This window comes from Nuphar pumila, chromosome 3, assembly GCF_984573655.1.
Source record: "Nuphar pumila chromosome 3, dmNupPumi1.hap1.1, whole genome shotgun sequence".
NCBI classification, from domain to species: Eukaryota; Viridiplantae; Streptophyta; class Magnoliopsida; order Nymphaeales; family Nymphaeaceae; genus Nuphar; species Nuphar pumila.
The window spans coordinates 40,046,678-40,067,752 of NC_143251.1; the positions used below are offsets into that span (position 1 = coordinate 40,046,678).

At 35.3% G+C, this 21,075-nt stretch overlaps 1 protein-coding gene across 1 annotated transcript in view; it reads right to left on the reverse strand.

The window, feature by feature from the left end:
- Nucleotides 1-9,337: 9,337 nt before the first annotated feature.
- LOC149842662 (suppressor of mec-8 and unc-52 protein homolog 1-like) overlaps nt 9,338-21,075 on the reverse strand; it is a 76,444-nt gene continuing 64,706 nt past the window's right edge. The window contains exons 15-16 of the mRNA XM_090001535.1: nt 11,691-11,742; nt 9,338-9,895 (exon numbers count right to left, since the gene is read on the reverse strand). Of these exons, the coding sequence (XP_089857661.1) occupies nt 9,794-9,895; nt 11,691-11,742 (154 nt within the window). The 3' untranslated portion in view covers nt 9,338-9,793. The remainder of the gene's footprint in view (nt 9,896-11,690; nt 11,743-21,075) is intronic.

Consider the following 21,075-nt stretch of genomic DNA (forward strand, 5'->3'; position numbering starts at 1 on the left):
GTGGAGCATTGTGTGAGACATTATCCATAATTTGATGGAATCGATATGTATGATATGCAACTCGATAGGATTTAACTGTGAAGAACTTACCATAGAAATCCTTTTATAGCTTGCCCTCATATGAAATGCATGTGATTGCATATTCACATGGAATTCTACTGACATGTCACTCTTTACAAGATCATAACTATTTTTTAAGATTAATGTTGTAACTGTGAGATCGATCATGGGCTTCATATTTTCGTCGGTGAAAATGCACTCTACTTGCAGGATGAGGCACTAGGGGCTTGTCACGAATGGGCTTGTCACGAATGGGAGAATTTAGGCATTGAAGCTCTCTGCTATATTAGATGTCAAGTGCTCATGTCTTTTTTGCTAGAAAGTAATTGGTAGCCCATTGTTCTGATTTCACATCGATGGCAATATAATTGTATGCAATTAAGTCTTGCTCTCAAGTTTTTTTTAAAAAATAATTACAATGTCATTTCATGGATGCTTGAGTTGCGCTCCGCTAAAGTGCACCAAGTGGTGAACAAAATTTCTTAGTAAAGTATTATGTCAAGTGCTTCATGTAATATCTAACATGATATTTAGGTCATGTGTGGGAAAGACCATACTTTAGCCCTAGGTGTCTATCTGAGATAATTGTCAACTCTTCTCTCTCTTCATAGTCATCAAAGTGTATGAATTCTTGCTTCACATGCTTCAAAAACCTTGCCCATGAATTTTGACTCATTATCTATAACAGCAAATGCTGCTGAAAACATCTTACTAGAAGGGACAATACTATGAATTGACAACAATAAACCATGCATTTTTCTTTTAGAAATGTTTCGTCTACCATAAGAACTAAAAGGCATCTTTTCAAAAACTCATCGACGCAAGGACAAAATAATAAGAACAGGTACTTAAATTGATCTTTTATATCGGTCTAAATGTATCCTAGCATTCTTGGATTTGCCTTCATCAAATGATCTGAATAGGTAGGAAGCATGTTGAAGGATTGTTTGAATGAACCATATAGTTCTTCCTTCATGTGTTCCCTTCTATGTAATGCTTGTTTGAAAGTAATCTCCACATCTTCCTCATGACTGATGCCATTCATGATTTCTCTTGAAGGCATCTTTAGGTTATCGTGCAATTATTTACGGATAACACCTAAAATCAATTTTGGAGGTACTTTTTTCACTCAAAGGTTGTCTAATGATCCACCACATCTATGCTCAGTTTCATACTTCTTCACTTAAAAGAACATTGTTTTGCGCACCTTTGTGCAATAGATATTCTAAGGGCAATCATCTATAGTTTGTAAGTTCTTTCTCATAAATATGATAGTGACTCTATTATTGCAGTTCCTCACGAATTTTGCTTATAGTTATTCTTGATGACATGATCTTTAAAAAATGTATGATAGTGTTGAAGCTCATTAAACCTTTGGGTGACAACAATGTCTAGATCATTTGAGGTTGTTGTTAGCCAATGAAAAGTTTCTCATGTTACGACAATGAAGCCATACATGATACTTCAAGTACAAGGTTTTGATGATGAGCAAGTGGAATCAACTGCATTTCAGCTAAGGCTACGAAGAAATTGAAGAATTCGATAAAGAATCTTTGAAGACTAGTGTGCAAATGTTTAATTCATTAAAAGTCTTAGATTCTTGTAAGAGCCTTGCTTAGAGTGCATATTTAGGTTGCATTTCACCTTAAAAGTCTTTAGAAAAACTTTTCTAAAAAGAACCCTCTTGAAAATCTTTTTAGAAAACTCTTTTCTTAAATTTTCATGTTTATTAGTCGACCAATAGACTTACCAGTCGACTAATCCTTTCGCACCATATTTTCTAAAAAGTCATTTTTGTCAAATTAGTCGACCGAAGGTTTTATCAGTCGACTGGACAGAATGTCTGTTTTCTGGAAAATTAGCAGCTATCGACTAATGGTTTTATCAGTCGACTGAACAGAACATGTGTTTTCTGAAAATTTAGCAGCAGTCGACTAATGCTTTTATCAGTCGATCGGGCAAAATGTTTGTTTTTCAGAAGATTTTAGCAGCAGTCGACTGAAAGGTTTTTCAGTCTACTGATGATATTATCAGTCGACTAATTTTTCTCTAGTCGACTAAGTTTCAAAAGTTCAGATTTTCAAACGGCTCGATTAACAGATCAGTCGACCGACAATAACTGTCAGTCTACTAATAACTAACTATTAGTCCACTAACTGATGTTTCAGTCGACTAATTTTGTCGTTTTCCTGAAACTTCAAAAAGGCGTGTCTTTTCATTTTTCAAACGTTTTGATCGTTCAAATGGACTGTTTTGACACCCTTTCATACTTTCAACGTATGGAATCTTTCAACTATAAATATGAGTGCATTTTACACTCAAAACAACAAGAATTCAATTGATTTGAATCATTTACTTCTTGCTTTTCACTCCTATTCATTCAAGTATTTGTTTTTTCACTCACTTGATATTTTCACTTCAGTTTTTCACTCAAATCACTTTGGGAGATAGTGAATTCGTGAGTAGAGTATTTCAACAACCTCAAAAGCCAATTGCATCTCATTCGCATTCAAAAGAAAGGCTCATAGGTTGTATTGTAAGTTGTTACTTATTTTCTGTAAAAAGAAGAACTCTTTGGTGTAAAGGAGTTGTTTGCTTTCAGTAGGGTTGTTACTGAAAGTGGGACCGGTTTTGGTCTGTGTGATCTTGTAGTTAATAAGGTTGATAGTGGAAATCTCAAGCTGGTTTTGCTTGGGGACTGGATGTAGGTCGGGATAGACCGAACTAGGATAAAATCTTGTGTTCTTTGTGTGTTTGCTTTTCAAATTGCAAAATCCTTCAATATTCCGCAGACAAATTTTAAAAGCACTATTCACCCCCCCTCTAGTGCTCGTTGCCTCGATCCTAGTACACTTTCATCTCAATCTTTAAGTTTTTTGTTATGCAACTCATCATACAACTAAGATGTCTATGGTTCAATCATTTTCAATTGTTCTTCATTGTATAGGAATACATTGAACAAAAACTTATTTAACCATATTTTTTTAATTTAAAAACATAAATTGTTCTAATTCCCAACAAATGCTCATATATCTTATACAACATACCAAGTGTTTGACTTATCAATTATCATGTGTACATCATTTCATTTTTATCCACCATTTTTTATCTCATGTCATCAGTGTCTTGGTTATCTCCTCTCGTTTCTGAATCATCCTTAACTGACATGCTATAGTTATCATCATTATCATCCGATTTGACACGTCAACGTGATCGCTGCTACCACTAATTCACTGTTCAAATGCACAAGCTAAATCAAAATTCATCTTATCTATCATTTTATTTGCTTTCATGCATGCAACATTCCTGAATTTTTAACTTTCAAGATTAAACATAAAAATAATGTCTCCATCATCACACATACATCTCAAGCATAAATTATAATGGCCAACAAAATATACCTAGTTATGTCATCTGCCTGAAAGGCTAGATGTCATCTAAATTATTGTAGTGAAGATCACTAGCATTGGTTTGCCGATGTAGTTCAACATCCTCTGCAGTGATCCTCTAATCATATACAACATTAATTATTCCTAAAAAAAACATTGCGTGTATGTCGAACATTTATATTCCTAATTGGTTCGAGAAACTGCATTCCATCTACGTGCATGTTAAGAACATCATTATCGCCCACTGTTTAGGATAGTTGGATGCTCACCAAATGACTGATTTTAATAAATGGTGATTGAAATAGATACGCATTCTTCATAGAATTCTCATCATTCTCATTATTAATTGCTTCTTACACATCACTTTCAACTATTTCTTGTTTACCTACTCATTGTTTAACTTTACGAGCAACTAAGTAAACATCGTCACTAAATAACATCAATTTCAAAACATCTATCTATATTTGTTAGTTATTTACATTTCAAGAATAATTGTACTGAAGGCTCAATAACTCTTCCACATATCTGGTTTTAAGAGATATCAAAGCATTAAATTTATTAAAACTACTGCTTTTGAAGACTACTATATATCTCCAAGTAAGGTGATCAATGTTATGGTATTGTACTTTAACTCTTTCAGAAGTCATCATTAACTACCTATACCAATCACACAACAATCATTCATCTAATGAAAATAGCATGTGACAAAAAGGTCATTTATATATCATTCATTCATTCAATTAATAAAACTACTTACAACAACTACTCTAAAAACCAACTACCTACAAAAACCCTAACTCGTATTCAATGTTTGTGCCCAGTCAACCCCAACTCCATCACACTAATTGAATATTTTTGCATAGTCAACCCTAACCCTATTATCCCAATACAAAACCATCGAATATTATACAAATGATAAGCAAACAAATATAATCATCTACAATACCAACAAATATATATAAACCCTAAATGATAATTTTGCTGCCAAACTTTAAATAAAATATAGGAAAACATACATAAAATATCAACAACAATAACCAAACACAAATATTATAAGGCTATTAAATGCTCATATCTAAAAAAAGCTAAATGAAATAAAACAAGATATATATATTGTTTGTATGGAACTCACCTTTCGACCTAACCAGAGAAGTCAATGAAAATGATACCACAACCTCATTGGGATACTGCAAAAAGATTTCACAAAAAACAATGCAAGAGATGAAAAAGAATTAGGGTTTTAAAGAGAAAATGATTAAGGTTCCCAATACAAAACCATTGAATATTATACAAATGATAAGCAAACAAATATAATCGTCTACAATACCAACAAATATATATAAACCCTAAATGATAATTTTGCTGCCAAACTTTAAATAAAATGTAGGAAAACATACATAAAATATCAACAACACTAACCAAACACAAATATTATAAGGCTATTAAATGCTCATATCTAAAAAAATCTAAATGAAATAAAACAAGATATATATATATATTGTTTGTATGGAACTCACCTTTCGACCTAACCAGAGAAGTCAATGAAAATGATACCACAACCTCATTGGGATACTGCAAAAAAGATTTCACAAAAAACAATGCAAGAGATGAAAAAGAATTAGGGTTTTAAAGAGAAAATGATTAAGGTTCCCAATACAAAACCATCGAATATTATACAAATGATAAGCAAACAAATATAATCATCTACAATACCAACAAATATATATAAACCCTAAATGATAATTTTGCTGCCAAACTTTAAATAAAATGTAGGAAAACATACATAAAATATCAACAACACTAACCAAACACAAATATTATAAGGCTATTAAATGCTCATATCTAAAAAAATGTAAATGAAATAAAACAAGATATATATATTGTTTGTATGGAACTCACCTTTCGACCTAACCAAAGAAGTCAATGAAAATGATACCACAACCTCATTGGGATACTGCAAAAAAGATTTCACAAAAAACAATGCAAGAGATGAAAAAGAATTAGGGTTTTAAAGAGAAAATGATTAAGGTTCCCAATACAAAACCATCGAATATTATACAAATGATAAGCAAACAAATATAATCATCTACAATACCAACAAATATATATAAACCCTAAATGATAATTTTGCTGCCAAACTTTAAATAAAATATAGGAAAACATACATAAAATATCAACAACAATAACCAAACACAAATATTATAAGGCTATTAAATGCTCATATCTAAAAAAATCTAAATGAAATAAAACAAGATATATATATTGTTTGTATGGAACTCACCTTTCGACCTAACCAGGGAAGTCAATGAAAATGATACCACAACCTCATTGGGATACTGCAAAAAGATTTCACAAAAAACAATGCAAGAGATGAAAAAGAATTAGGGTTTTAAAGAGAAAATGATTAAGGTTCTAACCAGAAACAAATGAGAAAAACCAAAAAATAGAACCACAACAGCTTTATATAAAAATCTGCAGTATAAATTTGTATAAGTCAGTAAACATTTACAAAACTCCTTTCATTGAAGAGAATTTTGTCTAAGGAGGTTCGCAAGAATTCTACGAATGTCGCACATCATTTGCAAAGGTAGTACAATATTTGTGACAATCATATCATAATACGAACATTGTTGACATTCACAACACGCATATGTGAATGTCATGGCACATTTGCGGACCTTCATGATGCTTAGTTACTTAAAGGAGAATCACATGGTTGCTCGTAAATGTCCCACCATATATGCGAATGTTGTATGATTTTTGTGATGGTTCAGGTTTTCAGTAACAGGAGGTTCGTATGGGGGCTGCATAAAGGAGAAGATGCATGCTTTTAATGTGTGAATCTTCTTTGATGAGATGAAAACTGCTAAGTTTGCAAATTTGGTTATACTAAATTCATGAGGTTCATGAAATTATCATGCAAATCTACTTTTTAGTCAGAGGTTGTGAGCTTCCTGACAACATACCTATATATTGCGCAAACCTAAAGGGGTTCGCTAGTGTGAAGGGTAAAAATGTTCTAAAAAAGTCAGGCATACACGATTGTGGACATGGGACAGATTTCACAAATTGTAAAGCATTTTGAAAAACATGTCATTTTTTAAAGACAGTACTGTTATTTTTTGAAGAATAAATATATAATGTTCAATTGATAAAATAAACATTAAAGAAGAAGAGCCGTCTAACCTCATTTGTTGTAGATTTTAGACCTTACTTTGGTTGGACGGTCTTCTTTCCCTATATACATCAACATCAATTTTGCTTGTACATACTAGTTGAATCGAGTTTGGAACCTATCCAAGACACCTGTTATTGAATTTGTTTCCGGCAAGCCAGTTCTCTCATGCAATTTCACAAAAGCTTAACCAAAGTTCTATATTCAACATCACACAAAAGACTTGGCTGAAGCTCGTGCAAAGTCGTCTTAGACTCAGTTTAAACTCATGATGAGATGAAATCGGTCTTGAACTTGTATTGTGCTGAATAGGCGCAACTTGGCTGGTTTGGACTGGCCCCAAGATTGTAGATCATCCAAACCCGAAGCTACGTATGAATGTGATGGCTCACTTAAAAGTTTGTAGCAAGCAAAGTATTTGATACTTTTTTTTTGAGAAATATTTGATAAAATTAAATCATGATATTAATTATGTTCTTCATCTCTTCTCCACAAGCAAATGGAGTATTTCTTTCCATACATATATATAGGAAAAGTGGTAGTGGATTAATCCACAGAGGATTAAACGGAATGCACACGTGCTGAGCGTCTATCATGCACGCATGATGGATGCTCAGCACACTTTTTGCACTAAAAACACATTTGGTGGCGCTTTTGAACCATTGCTAAAACACCCTAGCAGGGCACGCACGGTATTAAAAAAAATTAGCGGCGTTTTGAAGCACGGCTAATGGTCCCAGCAGAAATGAGACCTTTAGCAGTGCTTCAAACGCACTGCTAAAGCTCTTGCTTTTGTGTTTTTATGCAAAAAAAAAATGCTGTGCGTCCATCACCTACCATATATATATAGGGTCACTGGAATGTCAACTGAAAATGCGAACTCGAGTATGGAGTAGGCATTTCTGACACTTTTTTAGCAAATCACTAGATGCATTTGGCATGATTCATTTGCTAAGAATCGACTATTGGAACATGTATTTTTTATGAAAAAAATGCTTAAATATATACAAAAATTCTGAGTCATTGATTTTCAAGCCTTAAAAGATCCTTCTTATGCATCGTAATTAGACGATCCAAGAGACTGTTGCCATAAAACCAAGCATTTAGATCACATTCATATAGTAAAATTTAAGGAAAAAAGCTGATGAAAATCTTGGTTCGTACTCTAATTCACATATTTCATCTTGGTTCGTACTCTAATTCACATATTTCCAGTTAACATATATATATGCTAAATCAGAGCTAAAGTGTGCTGACCATCCATCGCATGAGTTGATGGACGATCAGCACGCAAAAAATGCAAAACTCACATTTTTGACCTTTACTAACACACTAAAAGCTTCATTAAAGGGTTCGGGACCTTTAGTGTCGCTTTTAGTGCACGACTAAAAGGTATTTACTGGCACACTAAAAGCACCAGTAGAGGTCTCCGACCCTTTACCAGTGCTTTTAGTGCACCAGTAAATGTCACAATTTTTACATTTTTTGGGTACTAACCATATGCGCAAGATGAATGGTCAGCGTACTTTAACTCCCATTTAGTACCAAATAGGTTTAGCACGAACACACACACACATATATATAGACTATGTTTCCTGGACCGAGATATTTGTGGGATTTGTTTTTTCTTAAATCTCACCATACAGATGCAATCAACATGTTTGGTTTTATAGGGGACTGGCTCTTGAATAGGCCGATTATGACGCATAAGATCTTTAAGGCTTAAAAATTGATGGATGAGAATTCTCATAAATATTCGACCATCCAAAGTTCATATTTTTTCATCAAAAATACACAATCCAACAGTCAATTCCTAGCAAACGGATCATGCCGAACACATCTGCATAGTTGGATTCACAAAAAAAAAATAATTCTGACTCGGATAAACATATTTTGAGTTAACAGATTTTAGTGACTATATATATAAAGAGAGAAAAATAGAATCACTAGAATGTGAGAACTGAAATACGAGAACCAAAATAAGAGAACTGAAAATATGGGCATTTCCAACGCTTATTTTGCAAATCCAACCATGCGGATGTGTTTGGCATGATGAATTTGCTAGGTATCAACCATCGGATAGTGCATTTTCGATGAAAAAAATATGATTTTTGAATGCTTGAATATTTATGAAGAATATGAGTCGTCGATTTTAAAGCCTTAAAAAATCTCATTTATGCATCAAAATCGGATGGTTAAGAGTGTGTTATTATGAAACCAAGCATGTAAATCACACCCGTACGATTAGATTCAAGAGAAAAGAATAAAAAAATCATAAAAAATGTATATTTCCAGTGACTCTCTCATATATATATATATATATATATATATATATATATATATATATATATATATATATATATATATATATATATATATATATATATATATGTGTGTGTGTGTGTGTGTGTGTGTGTGGATTTTTTTAATAATGTAACTCGAAAGAATTTTATTAAAACATATACTTTTTCAACAATTACATTCATAACTTTTCCTTCAATAAGAATAAATTTATATTTACATTTTGAAATAGTAATAGGAAAGAGTCGAGCATGGTATCCATCTAATTGGAAGGATTTTTTCAGTAGTGTCTAGAAATTTATTAAAGCATACACTTTTCAATAATTACATTAATAACATTTTCCTTTTAATAAAAATAAATTTATATTAACATTTTGAAATAGTAATAGGAAAAACTTGAGCACAGTATCCATCTAATTGCAATATAGGCAATCGCTAAATAAGAAAAGCAATGAAAGAGATACAGGTAAATTACATTTTACATTCAGTATCATCCTCAGCTTACATCAATAAGGAAAACAAAAAAATGGAACCGTGAAGAACAATTTCCTTCTTACAAATCTGCCAAGAAAACGCAGATAGAACACTAACATATGAATACTGTGGCCGGAGAACTCCAGAAATGATTTGGCCAGTCACTATTGATTTTAGGCAATCTATCAGCTCTGTCAGATGTTTCTAACGAAAGTTGAGTCAATCAGATGTTTCCTTCCATTAAATTAAGTTTCCAGCAGCCATGCAGATGTAGCAAAAATAACCAGGGGAAGGGCAAAGAACCTGAGTCAACCAAGAAGAATAGCCAGCAACGAACGGATGAAACGCAAAGGAGCACACTGGCTGAGCAAAACTGTCAGAGAATCAATTGATTTCAAGGCTTCCACAATTTCATGGTGCAATCTTCACCATATGTTGCTAACAAGTTCTGATGAGGATGATGAGTAATCCCTATTACATCTTTTTCATGGGCTTCCTAACATGTTCAAAACACAAGTAAACTATATTAAATCCACATTCATAGATCAAACAATTTGTAAGCTTCAGATCAAGTCGTGTCGAGTAACTTTTACTACCACATGGATATGGATAAAACAATGAATGGCCTTATTCTATGCATCACAAATTACAAAAGCGAATGAAATAGTTTTGCATTAAAATTCAATTCTATGTGGATACACAGACTCACACAAAGGATTCAACATCTGGCTGGCAACCACTTAATCCTAAACAGCATCAGAATCATTGTAGCTTCCCAAACTATAATTGTTTGCTATACGATATCATAGTTTTAAGAAAATTATCAAACTGTCTTGAGATGATGCATTGCACCGAATAGTACAATACTCCTTGTTTCCTATGATCCAACATCTTCCTTTTCAACATGAACAAATTGGTTTCAGGCCATATTGAAGTTCTTCTACATATAAATAACCAAATCCATCCTCACCTTTCTTGCTCAGGTCTGGACTTTAGATTGCTAAATTTAGGAATTATTTGATCTCACTCTGAACTAAGAAGCATTTTTTAGTTGGGATTGTTGTAGGTTAAACACCAGATGGCTGGATATGAAACCATCTTTATCAAAAGTAAATCAGTTGGCTTTGATGTAGCTGAAGAGGTGAAATAACAGTCAAATTGTGAAAGAATCAAGACTGATACACTAATGGTCTGAAACGATAATGATGAGGTCTCTTCTTCTCTTTTTTCCTTGACAGAAACAGATGAAGATATGGCTGAGAAAAAATGAAGACAAACAAGATGAGAGGAGCAATAAAATGGAGTATTAAGACATTCTCTTATTTGTTATTTATTTGATGCATTGTAACCTTTATGTTCATACTTTACAAGTACTCAGATTTGAGTCGTTCATTCCTTTTAAAGTCATCTTTCCCTAATATATTATACTGTTTGTTATTTATTGTTGATCGCATACATAGTGTACCATCTTTAATTAGTTAAATATTTCTTAGTGCATGTAGTAAGTAGTTAAATACTTGGAATATCCAGTCATTTGTCCTATTTGACTTTGTTTCATATTTTTGCTTATGGCCTTTTTTTTGTATTCTATTTTTATTCTTAAATTATGATTCTCAATTTCCAAGTATTTAAGATGGATTACAGGTAACACTTATCTCAAACCCTCACCGTCAATGACATTGTATGACTTCATAGTGTTATTTTCTGGTCAAGAATCCAGTGTATTTGGGTCAGACTTGAGTGGGGCCACGACAGATTTTAGAGGACCATCGTCAAGCTACAGTGGTCTGTGTCTAACTTAAGCACCAAGCCAGTCCAGGTTGGATCTTGATGGATTAAGGTTGTAAACAAGCAACACATATTTGGTTTAGACCTAATTGTTAATCAAGGTCAGATCCAGATGGCCCAACTATATCCATGTTAGATCCAGCTTAGAACCAATCTATTGACCCAAGAGGGTTAAGGATCCAAAACGAGCCCATGTACAATTGGAATAACATCTTGTCTTTATTTTCTTTGTTTCTTATGAAAACATAATTGTGATCATAAGGGGGTTCATAAGGTGATGTCTCTTTATATGTGATTTGGAGGCAAAAAAATGTCTACAGTTTCTTAAATTTCTAAACAAACATATTTATGACAATCAACAGGAGGGAGAGAGAGAGAGAGAGAGAGCAAAAATTGTTGAGCTAGATGGAATGTGATACTTTAGACCTACAAATTGCATCACCTAAGTTGGAAAAAAAGAAGAATAAGACACTAGCAAAAAAAATCAAATAAAGGAGACTTACTTTCATCAAGTGTTCAAGTTTACCAGATTGATGGCTGAAGCAATAAATATAACTGCATAAAAACATGAGAACATTACTTTGGATACAATAAACTCTAGTCTTGCTACCAAAAGAAAAAAGATATTGAGAAGCATGATAAGGAGTGAAGCAGATGGCCTGAAACTATGTAGGGATGTTTCAAACATGAACGTGTTTTTCTTTCTTTTTCATTTTTTCAAAAATAAAAAAGCAATAAACAGGGAATGCTGCTATAATTTTTTATGCTTAACATCCAGATTCATGTAAACAAAGTGAAAGATGAATTCTGTGGTTCAATATGCTAAATGTCATTTATGAGAAACAGCATCAAAGCAAGCATTAAGCCAGGGTTCTTTTCGCAGGCCCTCAAACATGAGAGAGAGAGAGTTCTTTTCTCCAAAAGACAAGGAAACTTTAGCCTTTTCTGAGAAGGCAAAAAAAACTGCAGAGACAAAAAAGCAGGTGGTGAGTCACCAAAGACAAAGAAACAAACATTATCTACAATAGGAAGGCCATTATTCGTTAAACTGATGAACGAGGTCAGAACCCAGATAAGTACTTTTAGCACACAATAGAATATCAGCCTGGATTTCTAATTAATCCTTGAATGAGGTCGTGTGGAATATCTATGTCATGACTACTACCTACATTACGCTAGAGAAAACTGGAATCTAATGAAAATAAATAATAAATAAATTTATAAATTAAGAAAATATTCAAGATTTATCAATTAACCATCCATCAACAAAGACCACATAGTAAATATTTATAGGAAAATAATAGAAACGACCAATCCTATGACAAATCTTGGATAAAATACAAAATATGAAAAAGTCAAAAAAAAAAATTACGAAGAATGAATCCAAATGCATTTTGGATATCCAAAACCCTTTTTTTTGAACCCCCATTGCTTGCTATGACTGGACTCAGTTTGGCGGGCTCTATGGATGCATCATTTGATAGCGATTGATGCAATCTCAAACGATGTCGCAAGAAAATCTACATTACGGCTACTCCTACTTATGACATGCTAAAGAAAATGGAAATCTAATGAAAAATAAGCAATGAACACATTTAGAATTTTATCAATCAATCAACCATCAACAAAGCCCCACAGCAAATATTTATAGGAAAATAATAGACCCTAATCCTGCGAAGGATCAAGAATAAGATCAAAAATACCAAAAAGTCCAAAACCAACACAAACTATGGATCTAAATGGATCTTGAATATCCAAACTGCTTTATCCACTCTTCTTTTTCTTTGAACATCTGTTGCTTGCCATGACTGAAACCAGTTTGGTGGGGCTTTTCAGGTTATCTTCTTTGGCTTAGGAAGAATTCATCTCCAATGAATTATAGAAAATACTGCCATCACCAGCAAGCATGAGACTGCATAAGAGGTCATCTTCATAGAACATGATCAGTTCTTATTCATGATTCGTATTTTCACTTTTGTCTGTGTGCACTTTATCATGCTCCTCATGCTCAGTGAGTTAGACCATCTTACTAATAGTCAGGCATTTGTTAAAACATATGTAATAATACCATAATACCCGATAGGGGTATTATGGTCATTTCACAAAGTACCCCATAGGGGTACTTATTTTGTTTCTCGTATTTCACTATTTTTTATTTTTCTTTTTATTTTTATTTTTGTATTTTTTGGATACCGAAAAGGGGCCCCACAATGGAGTCGTTGGGGCCCCCAACGGTCACATATGTGACCGTTGGGGGCTCCCAACGACTCTATTGGGAGCCCCTTTGGTCTCCTCTTCTTATAAATAGGGGGAACCCCCCATGTATGTGGTATTGCTCTTGAGAGCTCCTCTTCAATAATAGTGATATTATTTTTCATGTGTGTAGCCTTTTTATAAGGCCCTTTGTATATCCCTTAGTGGATTTTCTCTCTTGTGCTTGTTGCATTTGTCCGTGTGGGACATAGTGAATGCTTTAGCATTCTTGGTTTCTTCCGCTTATTTCATTACATGGTATCAGAGCCATAAGATCTTCTAAAGGTAAAATCTTGTCTCTCTCTACTTCCTTTCTTTCTCACATCTTCCTTGTGTAGCAATGGAAGTCAAGATCGATCTATCATTCAAACTCAATGGAAAAAATTACATGATGTGGGCATCCGCAATGGAGAATAATCTCAAAGGCAAGAAGCTTTGGGGTTATGTAATGGGAACCGTTCCGGAACCCCAACTTAAGCTCACAAAGATGGAAGGAGATCAAGAGAAAGCACTTGAAGGCGATGCTCGTCTCAAGGCCATTGAAGATTATAATCATCAAATGGAAGATTGGGAGAGCAACCATGCAAAAATCCTTGCATGGTTTATGAATAATGTCGAACTTAAGGTATGTGCAAATATTGCAAAATTCCGCCGGGCAAATGAAGCTTGGTTTTTTATGAAGGGTATGTTTACCCAAAAGGATCTTGCAAGAGCTTATTTCTTGCAAGAAAAAGTAAGAACCACAAAACAAGGCGACATGAGCATACAAGATTACTATAGTGCTCTAAATCCTTTGTGGGATGAATTGGCTCTTTTAGAGCCTAAATGGGTATCTATGGAGGATGTGGTTCTAAGACAAAAACAAATGGAACAAGATAGATTGTTTCAATTTTTATTTGGGCTTCGTCCCGAATTTGAACAAGTGAGATCCTCACTTCTCCATAGATCCACGTTTCCTCCCTTAGAAGAAGCTATTGCCGAGATTACTCAAGAAGAGACTAGGCATAGCATGGGTAAAAGCATAGAGGAAGTTCTTGCCGTATCTAAACCCGGCAATCATGTTAAAACATACAAACCACCTCATTTTGGTAAGCAAGGGAGTGGTGGAAGAAAAATGATTATATGTCACCATTGTTATGAGCCGGGACATATTAAACCCGTTTGCCCAAAGCTAAATGGGGCATTCAAGCCAAAGGTGGCTTCCGTTGAAGAATCCACCACCAAAGAAGATGACGGCAAGAACGGGGATCTCAAAGACACTCTTGGACAAATCTCCATGGCTCTTCAACAAATCTTAAAGGTCACTTCTTCCACCTCCGGTGCCGCCATTGCCTCATCATCACCTCCCGGTACGTACTCTTGGATTTTAGATTCCGGAGCTTCTTTTCACATGACCCCTCATGAAAATGCATTAACCAATGTGCACACCAATTCAAAAATGTCTTGTGTCTCTACGGCCGATGGAACTTTTCTCAAAATAAATGGTGTTGGAACTCTTGATTCTAAAAATGTTCAAAATTTCCTTGTTCCAAAAGTTAGAATAGTTCCAAAATTAAATCTTAACCTTTTTTCCGTTTCTCAAATAGCCGACCATGGATGTGAAATATCTTTCTCATCCCAAGGGTGCTTTGTGCAGGATCTCCGGTCCGGGAAGCGGATTGGGCAAGGCCATAGGAAGGGAGACCTTTATTTTATGGATAATTTAATGCTTCCAAATACCTCATTTTGTACTTATGTCCAAGACAAAAATATTGAAACTTGGCATAAAAGGCTTGGACATCCAAGTTACTCTAAAATGTATCTTTTTCCTTTTGGACACAAGTTTTGTAAAGAAAAAGATATCAATTGCAAAGATTGCATTTTTGGCAAAATGAAGTCTACTCCTTTTCCTATTAGATCCTTTGTGACAACAAGACCTTTTGAATTGGTGCATTCCGATGTTTGGGGGCCATCTCCGGTTCTATCTAAAGGTGGTTATTCATATTATGTTACTTTTATTGATAATTATACTAGATATGTATGGATTTATTTTCTTAACTTTAAATCGGAAGTTTTTAACTTCTTTAAAGAATTCCATGCAAAAATTCAAAATCAATTTCAAAGTCAAATATCCATTCTTAGATCCGATTCGGGTGGAGAATACTTATCAAATGATTTTCAAGCATATCTAAAACAACATGGCATTTGTCATCAAAAATCTTGCCCAAGAACTCCTCAACAAAACGGTCTAGCGGAAAGAAAACATAGGCATATTTTGGAAACCACTAGATCCTTACTCATTTCTAAAAATATTCCTAAAAATTTTTGGGCCGAAGCCGTGTTAACCTCCACCTATTTAATCAATAGGATGCCATCTTCAAAATTGAATAATATCTCTCCTTATGAAAAACTTTTTAATATGACACCCGACTACAATCGTCTTCGGATTTTTGGGTGTAAATGCTTTGTTCTTTTACATAAAAGAGATAAATTGTCACCTAAAGCAATAGAATGTGTATTTTTAGGATATGGTGAAAATCAAAAAGGCTATAGATGCTTTGATCATAAAAACAATAAGTTATTTGTCTCCAAAGATGTAACCTTTTTAGAAGATGAAAATGGATTTGACATATTGGAAAAATCAAATGAAATTGATTATATGTTTATCAATGATCTTTTAGAAGATTCAAATGATGACTCTTTGAGTCATCCGGAAATTTTAGAAAATACTCATGATTCTCATGATGATGATGTATCACCAACTAATGGTGACAATCTCCAAGTATACACTCGGCGTGAGGAAGCCCAACCTATTAGTGCTTTAGAAAAATTCTTGCGGCTTAATGAACCCCTAGAAGAAACCTCCCTTAGGCGTTCTTCTAGAGAATCAATTCCACCTAATAGGTTTGTCTCATATGAAACTCTTTCACCTAAATATAGAGCTTGTCTAATAGCCTTGCATTCTTACTATGAACCCTCCCATTATAATCAAGCAAAAAGTATACCTCATTGGGTTGAAGCAATGAAAGTTGAACTAGATGCTTTAAATAAAGCTAAAACTTGGGAAATAGTTCACCTTCCTCCAAATAAGAAAGCTATAGGATGTCGATGGGTCTACAAAGTCAAAACAAAAAGTGATGGTTCCCTAGAGCGCTATAAAGCTAGATTAGTTGCTAAGGGATACTCACAAGAATATGGCATCGATTATGAGGAGACTTTTGCTCCCGTGGCTCGCATGACAAGCGTTAGAACTTTAATTGCGGTAGCATCATCTAAGAAATGGCCTATATTCCAATTAGATGTTAAAAATGCCTTTCTTAATGGTCAGTTGAATGAAGAAGTATATATGGATCCTCCGCCGGGAATCAGTGTTAACCAAGGTCAAACCCTTCGGTTATTAAAAGCCTTATATGGTCTTAAACAAGCCCCTAAGGCTTGGTATGATAGATTTAGTGCTATCATGTTACAATTGGGATTTCGCTCATGTTATACTGACACTGCTCTTTTTGTTAAAAATGCAGGTAATAGTATCATCATCCTTCTGCTTTATGTTGATGATATGATCATCACTGGCAATGATGAAAGCGGTATTCTTAAAGTTAAAAATATGTTAAAACATAATTTTGATATGTCTGATCTGGGTTTTCTCAGGTACTTTCTTGGCATAGAAGTTGCATACTCTCCTCGAGGGTATATACTGTCACAGATAAAGCTTGCTGCAGACATATGTTCCAAATCTGGGATTTCAGATGATAAAAAGGTGGAGACTCCCGAGGTTATCAATGCTAAACTACGACTGGAGGATGGAGTTCTGCTGGACGATCCTACGCCCTACAGGCAACTCATAGGCTCCCTCACCTATCTGACTATCACCAGGCCCGATATTGCTCATGCTGTGCACTCTGCAAGCCAATTTCAGCATGCTCCTACATCTGTGCATATGAGTGCTGTGCTCCGGATCATTCGATATATTAAAAATACTTTGACTAAAGGGCTATTCCTATCCTCAATCTCTTCCTTAGATTTACTAGCTTATACTGATGCTGACTGGGGAGGAAACCCAAATGATCGAATCTCAACTACTGGCTTTTGTGTATTCCTAGGAGATTCGCTAATTGCTTGGAGGTGCAAGAAACAGCAGAAAGTCTCATTGTCTTCTACTGAAGCAGAATACAGGGCTATGGCAACCACTACAATGGAGCTGGTGTGGCTTCGAAGTCTTCTTCAAGATATGGGAGTCGAAATTACCGGGGCTTCGAAGCTTTGTTGCGACAACAAAAGTGCTATCTACATTGCCAGCAACCACACTTTCCATGAGAGGACGAAACATATTGAAATGGATTGTCATTATGTACGTGATGAATATCTTCGTGGGACAGTAACACTGCCATATGTCACTTCAGAATATCAACTTGCTGATTTCTTCACCAAAGCCCTGCCTGCTCCTCGCTTCTTGTTCCTCCTTGGCAAACTTTCGGTCATTCCCCCGTAAAGTTTGAGGGGGGGTGTTAAAACATATGTAATAATACCATAATACCCGATAGGGGTATTATGGTCATTTCACAAAGTACCCCATAGGGGTACTTATTTTGTTTCTCGTATTTCACTATTTTTTATTTTTCTTTTTATTTTTATTTTTGTATTTTTTGGATACCGAAAAAGGGCCCCACAATGGAGTCGTTGGGGGCTCCCAACGACTCTATTGGGAGCCCCTTTGGTCTCCTCTTCTTATAAATAGGGGGAACCCCCCATGTATGTGGTATTGCTCTTGAGAGCTCCTCTTCAATAATAGTGATATTATTTTTCATGTGTGTAGCCTTTTTATAAGGCCCTTTGTATATCCCTTAGTGGATTTTCTCTCTTGTGCTTGTTGCATTTGTCCGTGTGGGACATAGTGAATGCTTTAGCATTCTTGGTTTCTTCCGCTTATTTCATTACAGCATTCATTGCTAAATGCATGATTCCATTATAATGAAAACACATTTATCAGCTCTCAATTGCCCACATATGAGATCAAGTATTGAAAACAACCCTGGAATCATCAATCTGTGGTGGTGGTGGTTTGGTGTCCTTTTGCCTTGTGACTTTAACATCATCATTGTCCAAATTCACTCACTGAGTTAGAAGAGCATCCTTGGACCAAGTGGATGAAGGCGAACATAGATCATTTTTCACTTCAGCTTCTCTATATTCAACACATGTTGGTATACCTGCACTATACATAGGACTGCAACACAGTTGAACTCATTAGAAATCGAAGGCTGAAGTCCATAAATATAACTTGATACCTGTTGTTCTTCAGTCTCCTTTGGCTCTAGAGGCTAAGGTGATGAAATTGTTGAGTATACTCGGTGACTGACTCAGTACCTTGCTGAAGCTAGAGGCACCACTTTTAGGTTTTGGTGGGGCGTTGCAGGTTATCTTCTTTGACTTGGGAAGAATTCATCTCCAATGAATTATAGAAAATAGTGTCATCACCAGCAATCATGAGACTGTATAAGAGGTCATCTTCATAGAACATGATCATTTCTTCTTCATGATTTGTGTTTTCACCTTTGTCTATGTTCGCTGTATCATGCTCCTCATGCTCAGTGAGTCAGACCAGCTTACTAATAGTCGGGCATTCATTGCCAGATGCCTGATTCCATTATAACAAACACCTTTATTGGCTCTCAATTGCCCACATATGAGATCAAGTATTTAAAACAAGCCTGATTGAATATAACTTGATACATGTTATAAAGTCTCCTTTGGCTCTGGAGGCTAAGGTGATGAAATTGCTGAGTATACTCGGCAACTGACTCGGTACCTTGCTAAAGCTAGAAGCCCCACTTTTAGGTTTGTTGAGTGCAATTTGCAGGAATGAATTTGTCATGCATCACTTGCCTCATCTTTCCATGATCAAACTGATTCCAACCCTTTATTCACAAGAATCTTCTGTAGCTCATCACACCACACCAAGGCCAAGCCATGTAGACGAGTGGTAGCCAAGACAACTTTGCGATGCTGAAGGATCTGTGCAGGTTGAAGAATCACTTGATCACCTCTGACAACTCAAAAAAAAAAAAAACTACGTCAAGTTGCCTTGTAAACTGAAGGTCAAACCATATGTCTCTACTCACTCTAAACTGTGTTGGACAACACTACACTAGGTCTATAGGAAGCTCATGCTGAAACTCATCCATTATCAAAGTCCAAGAGGGGATCTATAAGTCTACCTCAAACCATGTGTTGTGGCAACTTTCACTCTTCTGCTCGACCTAGATGAGGCTTTAGAGGTACTCGATCTCCTTACACAAGTGCATGTATTGCTGGTTGTGCAAACTAGATTCCATGAGGAATAGGTCATGGATCTGGTAGCACATGTAGACCTTGGGTTTGAGGGAATCCAAAAAGAGGGCTTCGGTTTTGTAGGGTAGGCCTAGGTGGGATATTTAGCGAATAAATGGGATGGATTTGGTGTAAAATGGATTGGGTCTAGGTTTGAGCTAGGTTTGGATTATAGTTTAAGTTTGGAGTTTGGTGATTTAGGCAATGGGTTTGGTTAGGATCCAGTTGGATCATAACCGAATTGGAGTAAGTGTTAAAATTGATAATATATGTATCACTATTTTGTGTGCTACCCCTCTTGCTATGTATATGTACATTTCTTTCTTTATAGGGGCATTCTTGTATTTTGTCATAGTTAGGAGTAAAGTCAATTCTTTTGGTCTTCTAGTGAGGTAGAGGGGAAGTCTCCCCTATATTGTTGTATCTCTCATTTTTTATGTAATGAAGTTTCTTTTTGTGCTTCCTCTCAACTTCTCTCTTCTCGAGTTTATCTTCTTGCTTTGATATGGTATCAAAGTCATGTTAGGTTGAAAGACAGGGCTGAAATTGTGACCAAAAGGGAAAGGAGACCTCATTCACCAGTAATCTGAGTATTGCATCGGGACTCATGCCACAGGAAGGTGCTGACATTATCACATCAGAATGAAATTTCAGATATGCAATGAAGTTTTAGATTTGCATTGTCTAAGGTAAGGGCATGATGGAGCTCGATTTTAGGAGACCAGCAAATCAAAAATCCGTGTCAATCAGAGCAGTATTGAATTTTCTATTAACTTTTCAAGATTTTCTGGATTTTGAGTGAAATAGAGACCATATTTGAGAAATTTTCTCACAGAGTCAATTGGTTGTTGTTTTGGCTTTTTATAGATGCATTTGGGTCATTTCAGTGTCAGCTATCTATTGGAAGCATTTAATGCATGAATCTTAGTGTTTTTATTGAGTTTTATTGAGGACTTGAGATACCTATTTTAGGCGACAGCCAATGTCACATAGGTGTGGGTGCAGGTGCAGGTGCGGGTGTGGCGATGCGGAACTTTAAAAAAAACTTGTGCAGGGGTGCAGGAGGGCATATATAGATAGAAAGAAAGAGAGTTTGGGTCTAGAATCCAGATCAAATAAGGATTTAGATTCAGACCCAAACTATTTATCATCAAACCCTGACCCTATAGGGATCGGTACGGGTCGGATCTGGGACAAACCTGATCCATTAACACTCCTACTAGCAACCATTCAAGGGTTAAAAATGGAATAGATTTTGTTCAGTGATCCGATCAGAATCCAAGGATTGGCTCTTGATCCAATCCAAATGTAAACACGGGTCAGATT